Here is a 16,881-nt window from a genome sequence, read left to right on the forward strand (position 1 = left end):
ACTTTAACACTATATCTAAGACTATGTATTTTCTAGTAAAATAGCTAAATTCAATTAAAAGACACCATGTATTTTTATTTTCAGATAAACATAGAAGGCCTGTCTCCAGTTCTGATGTCTATAAAAGAAAACTGTTCGTTTGTCACTAAGCTGTTGCTTATGTATAACTGTGACCTTGAAGCTCATGCCAAGGTCAAACGTCTTTTCAAATGTTGCTTAGAGCAAGAAGATCAACATCCACACTTTGGCCTTGAACCTTTGTTTCTGTCTTTGACTCACCGTAGTGTGGAAATGATAAAACTATTGGTTAAATGCTACTGGAAACAACCAGTGACAACTCTGAAAACTTTGTATCAGGTGTTTTCCACAACACCTGAACTGTCTACGCATTATTCTCCTGAACTGAAAGCAGAAATTTTAGAACTGTTTCAGGTTTCAATGACAACTCCACGAGGTCTACAAGAAAGTTGCAGAGCTGTCATACGGCAAAAGTTAGGTCCTTGTCCACAGTTGAAGTTAGACAAACTGCCAGTAGCAAAAACGTTGCATGGTTATCTGTTGATGGATGAATGTTTTAAGGACTTGTTTGATAAAATCAGAGAAAGAGAAATTAGTCATCCAAAAGACTTTCATGACTTTCATTCAGTAGGATATATTCCAGATGACCTTGACTTTGGTGAAGGGTCAGAAGAAGAAGACACCTAAGAGAATTTTCAGTGTAAACAAGCACTTGGGCGTTGCTGCAATAGTATAATCTTTGATCTATAGGGTTTACTGTGAAATTATGAATATTTGTGGGGGACTTACTTTCATGACTTTAATGGTTTTTCAAGCCATGGAATTAAATCCCAGCTGACAATTGAAATTTACCGTCATTTTATCTTTTATAAGTTGAAATACACAAATTTATGACCTGATGAAATAGCTGTTTTTGGCCAAAAAAAACCCCACATATTTAATGCCCTGAAATTACTGGATTCCACAGTAATTTTGTCTCTCCATATCTTTGTTTGTCTGTTTACTGCTGATGCAAGAGGCAGCATTTGTATACAAATTATTAGCATATCTTTTCCTTTGAAATGGAATTTTGAAAGTTGTAAATGGAAATCAAATTTGAATTTTGAATAGAAGGAGCTCATGTAATGACATTGTATTTAACTTGTAGACATTATTCAGGCATTTTGTAGATAATATAGACACATATTTACTCAGAGATGTTTACACTTTTTTTCTGTAGTTACTGTAATGTGGTTATTTTGGTAATTTTGATGTATATCTAACAAGTTTTAGCTTATTCTGAAATATTATTTTGAAATCTATTTTTTTTCTTCTGAAATCTGGCTTATATTGATGATTTTTTTCAGGAGACTAGATTGTTCCCAGAGTCTTGTTTATTTTAGGATGTGGTTCATTCAGAAATGTAATTTATTCTGAAATCTACGCAATTCTGGAATCTAGTTTATTCTTATATCCGATTTATTTTGAAATTAAGATACTTCTGGAATTTAGTTTGTTCTGAAATGTAACTTATTGTGAAATCTAGTTAATTCTGGAATCTTCCAGTAAATTCTTCTGAAATCTGGCAATATTTAGCAGTAAATATCTTCAAATTTTTAAACGTTTAAACTAATTTATAGCGTTTTTAAGTGATTGAAGTAAAAAGTCATATTTAAACCACTGAAAGAATGTTGACAACAGGGAAATAGAGTTAACTTGCGTGTCATTTATTTTGTTTTGAATTGATTGTTTAAATATGTTTGATCCTGATAGACTGAAATTCATTTCTGGCATTTTTTTCTCTCTTTTTTTCTTATCACAATCTTAATGAGATTGTAAATATTCCTATGCTTTACGATTGGTTTTGTTTCATTAAAAGTAAAATGTTGGTTGCAGTTTATCACATGCTAATAGTTTAAGACATTTCATTTGTTATGATATTGAAAATAGATGTATAAAAACATTCGGGGCCATACATGCCAAGATTTTGGATCTTTCATTCCAAGTCTGAATTAAGTCATGCTTCAGAGATACCGGAGCACAAAGGTATCCAATAACGCCTCTTTTTTAGCTTGACTATTCGAAGAATAGGGGAGCTATCCTACTCGCCCCGGCGTCAGTGTGAGCGTCACACAAATGTTAAAGTTTGCGTACCACTCCAAATATTTTCGAAGTCCATGGAGATATTGCTTTCATATTTTGTATACTTGTTACCATCATGACCCCAGTCTGTAAAAAGGAGGAGGCAACTCTATCAAGCATTTTGACTGAATTATGGCCCCTTTCCAACTTAGAATAAATGTTAAAGTTTGCATACCACCCCAGATATTTTCAAAGTCCATTGAGATATTGCTTTCATATTTTGCATACTTGTTTACCATCATGACCCCAGTCTGTAAAATGGAGGAGGCATCTCTGTCTAGCATTTTAACTGAATTATGGCCCCTTTTCGACTTAGAATAAATGTTAAAGTTTTGTACCACCCCAAATATTTTCAAGGTCCATTGAGATATTGCTTTTATATTTTGCATACTTGTCTATCAGCATAACCCCAGTCTGTTAAAAGGAGGAGGCAACTCTATCAAATATTTTGACTGACTTACGGCCCCTTTTCCACTTAGAATAAATGTTTAAGTTTGCGTACCACCCCAGATATTTTCAAAGTCCATTTAGGTATTGCTTTCATATTTTGCATACTTGTTTACCATCATGACCCCAGTCTGTTAAAAGGAGGAGGCAATTCTACCTAGCATTTGGACTGAATTATGACTCCTTTTCGACTTAGAATAAATGTTTAAGTTTGTGTACCACCCCAAATATTTTCAAAGTCCATTGAGATATCGCTTTCATATTAATTTAAATTTTGCGTACTTGTTTACCATCATGACCCCAGTCTGTAAAAAGGAGGAGGCAACTCTATCAAGCATTTTGATTGAATTATGGCCCTTTTTCAACTTAGAATATGCTTATTGTAGTGTTTCACAGTAATCCTATAGCAAGTTTAAAAAGAAAATTCCAGTTTGTCAAAAACATACTCCACCAGAGGCCATTTTCTCTTCTTCCTATATGTAAAAGAGGTTCCTGTGTATATTTATAATATGTACATGGCCAAGTGGTTAAAGGTGCTGACTTCAGATCGCTTGCCCCTCACTGATGTGGGTTTGAGCCTCTCAGGGTATTGGATTCTTCATGGGAGGAAGCCATCCAGCTGGTTCACGGAAAGTCAGTGGTTCTACCCATGTGCCTGCCTGTGATGAAACAATGCACAGAGGGCCACCTGGAGTCTTCCTCCACTATCAAAGCTGGAAAGTTGCCATATGACTGTTTTTTGTCAGTGCAATGTTAAACCCAAGCAAACAAAACAAACATATAATTATGTACATAGTTTCATGAAAAATCTTGTCAGAAACCACAGGCCCAGTTTCAGAATAGTTTAAAGATGTTTTCCATATATGAACTTTTGCCAAAATTGTCCAAGTCTGCTCTGAAACTTGGGTGAATGATTTAGAGCCGTCATGGCCCTCTTGTTGTTTTATCTTCTTGCTGGATTAATTATTCCAATAGATTGTATGTCCACAAATTAAAAAGATTGTTTTCTTGACAAAGTGTAGATTGTTTAAAAAAGTATTATTTTGATAAAAATTGTAACATTGTAACACCTCCTGCCTGTCTTAAGATCAAATGTCTGTTTCTTCAACTTTTATCTGGTCTGTTTTTGTTCTATTTATAAAAAATGTGTTGACTTTGTTCTGTATATATTTTTAGCAAACAACTTTTGAGCAAATATAATGGAATCACTTTGTCCTACCTGTCTGCTCTGTCTGCCCTTGCTTCCAGAACCAGTTAAGACAAAAACATTGATTTAACTAAAGAGAATTGGTTATAACTCAACAAAAATGTAGATGGCAAAAAGAGGAAGTGAAGAGTACAAAATTCAATCTACATATCTTGAATATTGACCAAACCTACCAGTTTGATTTACCCAATTATACACAATCTTTAAGACAATTATTTTGATTCACAATCAGGCAATTTAATGTTTTGATAAAATGATAGGTGGTAAAGGGATGAAGTGAAGAGGTATAGTTTAAGAGTTAAACTATGTATGAAATAAAAATATTAATTAGTCACCTACCAGTGTTTCACCTGAGTGAACTTATTGTTTGTGCCCTGTTGTCTGTCTTGTCAGTCTGTCACACTAAGTGGCATCTTATGCTACCTTACAAAGTGCAAGATATTTTGTCATGAAATTTGTAATGTGGTTAGATGCAACATGGGGAATAAGCACATGCTTTTATTTTGTTGTTCTGGCAATTATTGGGGTTGGAATTGATAGATGTAGCTTTAAAGAATATGGTAAATGTTATAAATTACCAGTGCAACCTTTTCAAACAAGACTCAGTGTGGGTATGAATTACTTCTAGTGATAGATCATGTTGTAATTGTTGTGCACAGTCTCAGTAATCATATGAAATATTACGCAATTTTAAAAAAAAGACCTGTTAAAACAATTATTCTGTTTAATTCTGCAGAGGCTGACAGCATGTTCTTTATACTCATTTGATCTCAGAATTTTGTTATCATGCACCTTGTACATTCTCTTTCCAAAGACATTTCTCCATCGGTAAAAATCTACTGCATATTTTTTTTAATTTTGTCAGATTATATGTTTACTTTAGTATTATCCTATAATATGTTTAGTGCAGTTGTACTGTATATGTTTAGTTTTGTTTGATATTGTCAAGTAATTTAACCATGTCAAGTTTGAACTTCTGAAATGGCATTCTTCAAATCATATTTTTATGTCACTGGAGCACAAACTTCGCAAGGTAAGCTATCATGATTGCCCTGTGTCCATCCTAGTGTGTTGTATGTCATCAATAGTTTTACTGCTAATATTCTGGAGGTCGTAATTTTGGGCCAGTTTTAGTGAAACTTATAATGAGTTCAAAACTGAATCATGCAGGATAAAAACTAGGTCAGTACGTAAAATAAGCATTAAAAAATATGTTAACACTCCAGTAGCTGCATTTTCTACCTGGTCTTTGTATTTTGTCAGAATGTTTGTCTCTATGAAATCTCGGTCAAGGTTGAAACTTTGTTATCTAAAGCTGGGTCACTAGGTAAAACCATAGAGAAACCTTGTTAGCACACTAGATGCCACATTTTCTGCTTGATTTTGATCAGAATGCTTTTGTATGAAATCTACGTTAGATTTTAGTCTTTTTTACCTTGGGTACGAACTAGGTTAGATGAGTGATACAGGGCCTTCATGACTGTCTTGTTTATGTAACATATCATATTATTTCATTACACATCAGCCATATTAGATAAAAAAGAGCGTACATGTAATAAGTAACCTTCATAGAAAACCTGATTATAATTATCGGTGATGCCTTGGTTTTTGTAAAAGTAAGGGTGAACAAGGCATGCAGAAGTAAGGAAAAATTGTAACCTGACTTGTGAGAATTCCTACTATTTTGAAAATAATCAGTTGTGTCTCCTACCACACAGTGGTGTTGGAGACGTATTGATTTACTCCTTTCTGTGTGTATCTGTCTTTCTGTCAGAAATCTTGTCATTGCTCTAAGTCGAAGATTTCTCACCCGAATTTCACCAAACTTGAACAAAATGTGTTTGCCAATAAGTCTTCGGCCAGGTTCAATATCTAGCCAAATTGGCCCAGTCACTTCGAATTGTGGCCATTAAATTACCAAAAAATACTGATGCCAGTGATACAGGTCTTGGTGGATGTCTGTCACAAATCTTGTCCGCTCTTTAAGTAGAACAGTTTTCATCTGATCTTCACCCAATTTGAACAAAATGTGTTTGCTAATAAGTCCTCGGCCAAGTTTGATAACTATGCAAATCGGCCTAGGCACTTCGGAATTATGGCCCTTGAATTACAGAAAAATCTGATGCCAGTGATACAGGTCTTGGTAATACATAATGGAGAAGAAATGCCAATCTAGATGATTAGACAGTTGTGGAAGACATGTGCTTTTCTCAAAAGCAGCTCTAGTTTTTCATAGAAATCACAGTCTCACATCACTTTAAGTTACATTGAATAAGCCGATTTCTTTTTCACACAGAAATGTGTGTTCATGTTTTATTATCTCAGAATTCACGTGTTGTGCAATTACCATGTGTTCAACTTTGCAGTTAATCTTTTTGTTTATTAGTTCATTTTAGCAACCTTACAAGAATTGAAACTATGCAATCCTATTTAATAGGAATGTTATATAAATTAGTGATACAAAATAAAACAAAGTCTTTATGTTGAAATATTTATTTGTTCTCTAATGATCAGTAATGTCAAGTTTGTATTTAGACAAAGAATTGGAACTGTCCTCAGCCCTTTACTGTGAAAAGTGTAAAAACTGGACCAGTTGTATTATTACTATTCCCCCCCACCAAAAACGTCAAAATGGTGCTTGGTCTTCTTTGTATTACACTGATTTTACCTGTGTTTATTTGGTATCAGTTGTAAGACTGCAAGAGGTACTGAATCTTGACTAAATGCCATTGTTAACCTTTTATTAAGTACTTCTTTAAAGAAAAAACACACAAAAAAAGCATTGTCAAGGAACATCTTCATCATGAAAACTAGCTTTACCCTTCAATTATAGTTTGTTTGTCAAGAGTCCTGTTAGTAGGTATTCTTTGATTAGCTAGTCCAGTGTTTGAAAAGTAGATTTTTAGCACGACTATACGGATGGAGAGCTATCCTACTGGACCCGGCTTCAGACTTAAAATAGTTATTCCTCGTCGTCACCCCATCATATGACAGAAGGGTCATAACTCCCACAGTAATATTTTATTAATTATCTTCCCTTTTTACTTAGAATTTCAGGTTAAAGTTTTGGTGCACTTTCATTCTATTTCAGTTATTACCAAATGGATTTGAATCAATCTTAAAATAGTTGTTTGACATCTTCACCTACATCACATGACACAAGGTTCATAACTCTGAATTTACATGAATTACGCCCCCTTTTTAGCTCACCTGAGCATTGCTCAGGTGAGTTTTTGTGATCGCTCAATGTCTGGCGTCTGTCTGTCAACATATAGCTTGTGTATGCATAGAGGTTGTATTTTTAACTGACCTTCATAATATTTTGTCAGAATGAACACCTTGATAAAATCTTAGCCAAATTCGAAAGTGAGTCATCTGGGGTCAAAAACTAGGTCACTAGGTCAAATCAAAGAAAAACTTTGTGTATGCGATAGAGGCTGTATTTTTCATTTGATCTTCATGAATTTTTTGTCAGAATGATTACCTTGATGAAATCTAAGCCAAGTATGAAACTGGGTCATCTGGGGTAAAATACTAGGTCAAATCAAAGAAATACCTTTTGTATGCGATAGAGGATGTATTTTTCAACAGATCTTCATGGAATTTTGTCAGAATGATTACCTTGATAAAATCTAGGTCAAGTTCGAAAATGGGTCATCTGGGGTCAAGAACTATAGTGTATTCAGAACAGGAATCCTGTGCGTCCAGAAAAAAAAGACAAATGGCAACATATAGCAAACTGTTAGACAATGTCTGAAGGTCACAAAAAGACAAGTCGCCAGTCTGAGTTCCGCGACAGGACCGATCTATGACATCATCAAAATGGCGGCCAAATTTGAAAATATAACATTGCTTATCTTAAAATTTACTTAAGTTACACAGCAAAATTTTATATTATTTTCTTTAATTTTCTACCCTGGAATATATACTGTCAGTATAATAACAGTATTGAAGTATACAAACAATTAAATGATGTGAAATAATGAAAATATATCTTACCCCACTTGCTTTATTTCAACAAATTTATTTCTTTTTGAATATATTTGTTTCGTGTAGGATTTACCATTAAAATATATGAATATCATCATATTCCAACAGTGGTGATGTTTTTATATGTGCTTTTAACTACCTAAAAGTGATGTATACATGTCAATTTCAATATTTATGTAGCCTGTAGTTGAACATAGCTCTTTCTCTGCTGCACATTATAGTGGTAAACATTATTCTACAATGATATTAAGGATTTTGATTCCATACCTCATGTTTTTATTTCGACGTAAATGAGACGTGAAACCAAAATTTGTAGTCCTGTTTGGAGCCATATAAACTATACTGTATCAGTGTGCCGTAAAACCCAAATAGATAAATAAATGAACAATAATGGAGTCTTTGAACAATACACTTTCCTTAGTCCAAAATTTGCATTGTTACTGTCATATTAGAATATTTCGGCTATTTTAGGCAAGTCTGTGGCATGCAATTTGCGAGAAGCAAACTTTTGAAAATTCCAAGGTAATTTCATCAATGGTCAAGGGCTTGCAAACAATATCTTATAACATTTTTGGAGAGTTTTCATAATTAATAATTCTTTGACAGCACTTTTGCTATCACACGTATCTTTCTTGAAATCACATTTTCAACGGCTAGGAACGTATGGCGACCATTTACAAAGTTTTCTTCTTTTTTTTTTCAATATCTTCACCCTAAGTAGAGAACGAATGCTATATCTTATTATTGTCTGGTTATTATCTGAATTTGGTGTGTTTTAAGAAGTTTTTAGTCGAGTACTTCTTAATGTTGAATGCATGATACTCCGATTGCAAGTTGTGAATGCTATTAGCTGTGACCACGAATTAACAGCGGCAGGCTTGTGGATGTTTGCATACATGCAAGTATCGAACACATAAGATTCTGTGATGAGTTGAGAAGGCAGTTGTCTACGACATGTTGGAATTGTCACTTTTGCTTTCCGTGGAAGGTCCCAGAATCACCCAATGTTGAAACGCGCAATAAAATAGGTAGGAATTCCAAAGAAGATCTTTGTTATCAGCCCTAACTGTTACTGATCCTGTTAATACTAGGACTGAGTAATATTTTCCCCTAAATTATATAGCTGTAGAGGAATTCTAAGCTCTTGTACAATAACCTTTCCGTCCAAAATCTAAGTTGCATTGTATTCTTTTCATAGACAATAACTCTATTTCTGAAGTTTGTGTTGTCAAGTTATGTAGTTAGTAACATAGTTTTTACAATATCGATGCTATTGGCATTAGCATATTTTGTGATTATTGCTGAATTTAGACGTATTTCAGTTGTATTTTTACCGACAGAGCATTGGTCTCTTTGAAAAACTAATATTAAATGCGATTGCCTTTCTTGACAGAAAACAAACAGATTATTTCCCTGAAAAATCAACATAACTTCAAGTAAGTATTAGGGTAGTTTCTTTCTTTTCAGTCACATTTCACTCTACCGCTTTTGCAATGACAATCAATTCGTACCAGATTTTATTGCGAACCATTATGTTCTTGCTTGCCGCGACTCTGTCACAATCTCTTTACCAAGATGCAAAGTCAGTCTATCATGTCATATCACGATCATCGTATTAAATGCAAATACCAGAAAAGACGTTGCATAAGTGCTATCACTAATCAACGTGCGTTAAACATACTATACATACTTTCCATATCCTACAAAGATGTGCTCTTAGGGCTTATGTCGGTGTGATTAGACATTTTGATACATTTTTACAGGTACAAAACAAAATTAGTTAAAAAGATAATTACAGAGAAGTTAAATTATTTTCAGTAAAATACTAAAAGCAAAGTTACTGATGTTTTTCAGAGAATAGAACATTTTTGAAATGATTGTAAATGTCTCTGTTTTCACTAGATGCTAAGTCTATTTTACGAAATGGTATGTGATATTTCATGGTTTAAAGGTTTCGCGGCACAGCGATTTAAAAGGGTGAATAGTACCGATATAATTATGAATTTCACATCAACAGCAAGTAAGGTAGAAAGTAATCACTCAATGTAAAAATGAAATTATATGTAGTTATACATACTATTGGGTTTTATTCAATTATAGTGGTGTCCATTTGAATTAAATAGAAAAACGACTTCATTCGAAAGAAAAGCGTTCACTCACGCAGAAAGATTCGTGAAATAGCACACGCAATTACAGTATATCAATTAAAATTTTTGAAGGGTAGTGAGTTCAAGCCCAAGTGAGGTGATTGTATGTTTGGTTTGAAGTTGTTTTTATGCCCCCGAAAGGAGGCATATTAGTTTTCAACTGTCCGTCCGTTCGTTCGTTAGATAGTTCGTTTGTCACAACGTTAACTATTTGCATGAAGGCACTTTACTCGCGAACCACTGCACCCAGGACCTTCAAACTTCACATGCTGATAGTACTTATTGAGTACACGACCCCTACTGACTTTGAGGTCACCAGGTCATAGGTCAAGGTCACCAGGTCAAAGGTCAAGGCGCTGCGGGGGCATTTGTCACCATTAGTGACAGCTCTTGTTTGTTAATATAATAACATTGTGTTTAGTTATGTAAGTTTATTATTATTAAACAGGATTCTATACTGGTACTGATGATAAACCCGAACAGAAAATGAGGTTTTTTACCTGTAACTTTTGCTGAAAACTTTACATAATTCAAATTTACATTTAGTAAACAAACTCACACGAAGTGAGGCCCTGAAAGGGGTATGTTAAAAGGGGACTGTATGAACGTTGACTGATGATAAATTCGAACACTTTGTCATTTACAAAATTTTCTTGGTATTATTATATTGAAACTTTCCCCAAAAAGCTGCAACAGTTATTCCTGATCAAGTAATGAAAAGTTACCAAATGTCAGGCCTTCATGTTTCGACAGTGAGCATGCGCAAAAAACACCCTCTTCCCCAGTAATTTTGGATAAATATTTTTATACAAATTTATGTAAGTCATTTTTTTATACAGAATATTTACCAATATTGTTTTTGTTTACACTAGTTGGTGTTATAAGTGGAAACTATTAGATGGTGTGTTCAACTTTATAAATAACCGATTGCAATCGAATATTTCCAAGGTGGTCGACTTTATCATCTGCCCGGGTTTATCATCAATACCAGTACTAGTATTTGATTTACATTTTATTACGATACAGCAAAGAAATGACTTCATTAAAGAATTTGTTTTATTCCATGCTCCTTTAAAGATGTACTATGTTCACGTAAATATTTCATCATTGCAAATTGATTTAAGTCTAGAAAATCCTCATCAGACATTTTTTAACTTAGCTAAATATATTAAATAAATGTGTTTGCTGCAGTCACAATTACATGTCTGTATAGTAACAACCATTTGTTCTAAACAAACTTCCATATTTTTTGTGGCATAACATATCCAAACTGTGTGTGTGGTGGCTGTAAAAAGTTTCCCAGTGCTTGGATTCAAGGTTGTTATATTTTCTGGTCTTTTTGGTTCATGGAGTTCATTCAATACCAATGTAATACAGTTCTGCTTAGGCCGATGCTAGGGAGCATAAGGGGTGTTGCACTTTCTGTAACCTCTTAGGAACAGACTCAGTCAAACAGAATAAAATTATGCTATTACCTTGCTTGGTTTCTACTGTGCTTCCAAAGGATCTTTTCAGATTTATTTTAACATTCCTCACAAACATGTTTATCTTACTATCACATAGATAGTATGTGTTAATTTTTCATATATTAAGATATGAAATTTTGGCATAATATATCTTTAACATTGTATAAATCACATTTTTTTATTCAAAATAACAAAATGCGAGATAATAATGTGTGTGTACGATGTAAACTACAAAAAAATCACTTTTAGCATCAAAATCAAACAGCTCTGATCAATCATTTGAAGATGATGATAGATTTATTTTTAAGAAATGACCGCCATTTCGATGACGTCATAGCTTGGTATAGTCGTTGAATTCGGACTGGCAGCATGGCTTAAAATGAACTTCAGACATTACTGAACACATCGGTTTATGTCGCCTTCAATCTTTTTTCCAATCGCACGGGACCCAAAGTATGGCTCTAAGCAAGATCGCTAGGTCAAATCAAAGAAAAACCTTGTGTATGTGATAGAGGTTGTATTTTTCAGCTGACCTTCATGAAATTTTGTCAGAATGTTTACCTTGATAAAATCTAGGCCAAGTTCGAAAATGGGTTATCTGGGATCAAAAACTAGTTTACTAGGTCAAATTATAGAAAAAATCTTGTGTATGCAACAGAGACTGTGTTTTTAATTGATTTTCATAAAATCAGGTCAGAATAATTGCTGTGATGAAATCTAGGTTGAGTTTGAATATGGGTCATCCGGGGTCAAAAACTAGGTCACTAGATCCATGAAATCACTAAGTCAAACATGTTTACTCTGTTATGGTGTTTTTCTCAGGTGAGCAACCTAGGGCCATCTTGGCCCTCTTGTTAGAAATTTTTGTAAATTTTTATGCATTTTCACTGTATCCCAATTACTGCAAAACGGAATTTGATTCAGACATAAACTAATTGTTCAGCATCATCACCTACATCATTTAACATAAGGGCAATAACTCTGATACCTATAGTTAATGAGTTATTCCCCTTTTTACTTAAAATTACAGGTTAAAATTTTGATGCTCTTTCACTCTATTATTACCAAACAGATTTGATTCAAGCTTAAAATAGTTGTACAACATCATCACCCACATCATATGACACAAGGGCAATAACTCTTGCATCAATATGAATAACCCCTTTTTACTTAAGATTTCAGGTTAAAGTTTTGATGCATTTTCACTCTATCTCTGCTTTTACCAAACAGATTTGATTTAATCTTAAAATAGTTGAACCACATCATCACTAACATCATATGACACAAGGGCCATAAGTCTTGCACCAATATTTCTTGAATTATGCTCCCTTTTCATACCAGATGTCTATCATAGTAGTAATTTGAGCCTGAAAGTTGGACCCATTATTCCTTCCAAAAAGAACGTAATTTGACAATAATGACATTAAAAAGAATCACAAGAGTCATTGTCTACTATCCCAGGATTACGTTAATTCTGATCTCTGTAAACTTTGGAATGGAACATAAACTATTTACATTAAGCAGAATTTAGGCACTCATTTCGAAACATTCACACGAAAAGAGACACAATTTCTTAGGCTATAGGCTTAATGAGATTCTGTTGGGTTTAAAAATTTCACAGTCCAAGTTTTTAGCTCACCTGTCACGGAGTGACAAGGTGAGCTTTTGTGATCTCTTTTTGACCGGCGTCCATCGTCCGTAAACTTTTACTTTAATCGATATCTCCTCATAAACCATTAGGCCAATTTCATCCAAACTTCACACGAATGATCCTTGGGTAGCCCCCTTTCAAAATTGTTTAAAGAATTCGAATTCCATGCAAAACTCTGGTTGCCATTATCAACCGAAAGGAAAAACTTTAAACATCTTCTTGTCCAAAACCACAGGGCCTAGGGCTTTGATATCTGGTGTGTAGCATCATCTAGTGGTCGTCTACCAAAATTATTCAAATTTTTTCCCTAGGGTCAAATATGGCCCCGCCCCGAGGGTCACCTGGTTTATATAGACTTATATAGGGAAAACTTTGAAAATCATCTTGTACAAAACCACATGGCATAGGGCTTTGATATTTGGTATGTAGCATCAAGGTGGGTAGGGGAAGTAACTCTTAATGGAGTAAAAGCTAAGGTCGATTAGAATGATCTCCCTTTGATTTTGCAAATGGCGTCGAGGTGGGTAAAGGAAGTAACACTAAATTTAAAAAAGAAAAGGTCGGTTAGAATGACCTCCCATTAATTTTGCAAATTGCGTCAAGGCGGGTAGGGGAAGTAACTCTTAATGGAGAACAAGCCGAGGTCTCCCTTTGATTTTGCAAATGGCGTCAAGGCGGGTAGGGGAAGTACCTCTTAATGCAAAAAACCAAGGTGGGTTAGAGTGACCTCCCCTTCATTTTGCAAATGGCGTCTAGGCAGGTGGGGGAAGTAACTCTTAATGCAAAAAAACTTAGTTAGAGTGACCTCCCCTTACTTTTGCAAATGGCGTCAAGGCGGGTGAGGGGAGTAACTCTTCATGTTAAAAAAACTGAGTTAGTGACCTCCCCTTAATTTTGCAAATGGTGTCAAGACAGGTAGGGGAAGTAACTCTTAATGGAAGAAAACTGAGTCAATTAGAGTGACTTCCCCTTAATTTTGCAAATGGCGTCAAGACGGGTAGGGGAAGTAACTCTTAAAGGAAAAAACTGAGTAAATTAGAGTGACCTCCCCTTAATTTTGCAAATGGCGTCAAGACGGGTAGGGGAAGTAACTCTTAAAGGAAAAAACTGAGTAAGTTAGAGTGACCTCCCCTTAATTTTGCAAATGGCGTCAAGACGGGTAGGGGAGGTAACTCTTAAAGGAAAAAACTGAGTCAGAGTAACCTCCCCTTAATTTTGCAAATGGCGTCAAGACAGGTAGGGGAAGTAACTCTTAATGGAAAAACAGTCAGTTAGAGTGACCTCCCCTTGATTTTGCAAATGGCGCCTAGGCTGGTAGTGGAAGTAACTCTTAATGGAAGAAACAGTCAGTTAGAGTAACCTCCCTTAAATTTGCAAATGGCGTCAAGGCAGGTAGGGGAAGTAACTCTTAATGCAAAAAACTGAGTCAGAGTGACCTCCCCTGGATTTTGCAAATGGCGTTAAGGCAGGTAGGGGAAGTAACTCTTAATGGAAAAACAGTCAGAGTGACCTCCCCTTAATTTTGCAAACGGCGTCAAGGCAGATAGGGGAAGTAACTGTGAATAGAAAAAACAAGGTTGGTTAGAGTAACCTCCACTTAAATTTGCAAATGGCGTCAAGGCAGGTAGGGGAAGTAACTCTTAATGCAAAAGACTGAGTCATTTACAGTGACCTCCCCTTAATTTTGCAAATGGCGTCAAGACAGGTAGGGGAAGTAACTCTTAATGCAAAAAACAGAGTGACCTCCCCGTAATTTTGCAAATGGCGTCAAGGCTGGTAGGGGAAGTAACTCTTAATGGAAAAAAAAACTGAGTCAGTTAGAGTGACCTCCCCTTAATTTTGCAAATGGCGTCAAGGCAGGTAGGGGAAGTAACTCTTAATGGAAGAAACAGTCAGTTAGAGTAACCTCCCTTAAATTTGCAAATGGCGTCAAGGCAGGTAGGGGAAGTAACTCTTAATGCAAAAAACTGAGTCAGAGTGACCTCCCCTGGATTTTGCAAATGGCGTCAAGACAGGTAGGGGAAGTAACTCTTAAAGGAAAAAACAAAGTCAGAGTGACCTCCCCTTAATTTTGCAAATGGCGTCAAGGCTGGTAGGGGAAGTAACTCTTAATGGAAAAAAAAACTGAGTAAGTTAGAGTGACCTCCCCTTAATTTTGCAAATGGCGTCAAGGCAGGTAGGGGAAGTAACTCTTACTGGAAAAACAGTCAGTTAGAGTGACCTCCCCTTGATTTTGCAAATGGCGTCAAGGCAGATAGGGGAAGTAACTCTTACTGGAAAAACAGTCAGTTAGAGTGACCTCCCCTTGATTTTGCAAATGGCGTCAAGGCAGATAGGGGAAGTAACTCTTCATGGAAAACAGACAGAGTGACCTCCCCTTGATTTTGCAAATGGCGTCAAGGTAGATAGGGGAAGTAACTCGTAATAGAAAAAACTAGGGTGGTTAGAGTAACACCCCTTAAATTTGCAAATGGCGTCCAGGCAGGTAGGGGAAGTAACTTTTAATGCAAAAACTGAGTCAGTTACAGTGACCTCCCCTTGATTTTGCAAATGGCGTCAAGACAGGTAGGGGAAGTAACTCTTAAAGGAAAAAACTGAGTCAGTTAGAGTGACCTCCCTTAAATTTTGCAAATGGTGTCAAGGCTGGAAGGGGAAGTAACTCTTAATGGAAAAAACAAGGTTGGATTTTGCAAATGGCGTCAAGACAGATAGGGGAAGTAACTCTTAATAGAAAAAACTAGGATGGTTAGAGTAACACCCCTTAAATTTGCAAATGGCGTCCAGGCAGGTAGGGGAAGTAACTCTTAATGCAAAATCTGAGTCATTTACAGTGACCTCCCCTTGATTTTGCAAATGGCGTCAAGAAAGGTAGGGGAAGTAACTCTTAAAGGAAAAAACTGAGTCAGTTAGTGACCTCCCTTTAATTTTGCAAATGGCGTCAAGACTGGAAGGGGAAGTAACTCTTAATGGAAAAAACTGAGTCAGTTAGAGTGACCTCCCCTTAATTTTGCAAATGGCGTCAAGGCAGGTAGGGGAAGTAACTCTTAATAGAAGAACCAAGTTTGGTTAGATTAACCTCCCCTTAAATTTGCAAATGGCGTCAATGCTGGAAGGGGAAGTAACTCTTAATTGAAGAAACAGTCAGTTAGAGTGACCTCCCTTTGATTTTGCAAATGGCGTCAAGACAGGTAGGGGAAGTAACTCTTAATAGAAGAAACCAAGATTGGTTAGAGTACCTCCGCTTAATTTGCAAATGGCGTCAAGGCAGGTAAGGGGAAGTCAACTCTTAATGCAAAAAACTGAGTCAGAGTGACCTCCCTTAATTTTGCAAATGGCGTCAAGACAGGTAGGGGAAGTAACTCTTAATGCAAAAACAGAGTGAAACCCCCCGTAATTTGCAAATGGCGTCAAGGCTGGTAGGGGAAGTAACTCTTAATGGAAAAAAAACTGAGTCAGTTAGAGTGACCTCCCTTATTTTGCAAATGGCGTCAAGACAGGTAGGGGAAGTAACTCTTAATAGAAGAAACCAAGGTTGGTTAGAGTAACCTCCGCTTAAATTTGCAAATGGCGTCAAGGCAGGTAGGGGAAGTAACTCTTAATGCAAAAAACTGAGTCAGAGTGACCTCCCGTTAATTTTGCAAATGGCGTCAAGACAGGTAGGGGAAGTAACTCTTAATGCAAAAAACAGAGTGACCTCCCCGTAATTTTGCAAATGGCGTCAAGGCTGGTAGGGGAAGTAACTCTTAATGGAAAAAAAAACTGAGTAAGTTAGAGTGACCTCCCCTTAATTTTGCAAATGGCGTCAAGGCAGGTAGGGGAAGTAACTCTTAATAG

General features: G+C 35.8%; 1 protein-coding gene across 1 annotated transcript in view; it reads left to right on the plus strand.

Annotated features, from left to right (window-relative positions):
* The window catches only part of LOC123563605 (ankyrin repeat domain-containing protein 50-like), a 48,954-nt gene extending 42,672 nt beyond the window's left edge, over positions 1-6,282 (plus strand). Inside the window, exon 12 of the mRNA XM_053533643.1 lies at positions 85-6,282. Coding sequence (XP_053389618.1) covers positions 85-705 — 621 coding nt within the window. The 3' untranslated portion in view covers positions 706-6,282. The remainder of the gene's footprint in view (positions 1-84) is intronic.
* The last annotated feature ends 10,599 nt before the right edge of the window (positions 6,283-16,881 follow it).

Source organism: Mercenaria mercenaria, chromosome 2 (genome assembly GCF_021730395.1).
Source record: "Mercenaria mercenaria strain notata chromosome 2, MADL_Memer_1, whole genome shotgun sequence".
NCBI classification, from domain to species: domain Eukaryota; kingdom Metazoa; phylum Mollusca; class Bivalvia; order Venerida; family Veneridae; genus Mercenaria; species Mercenaria mercenaria.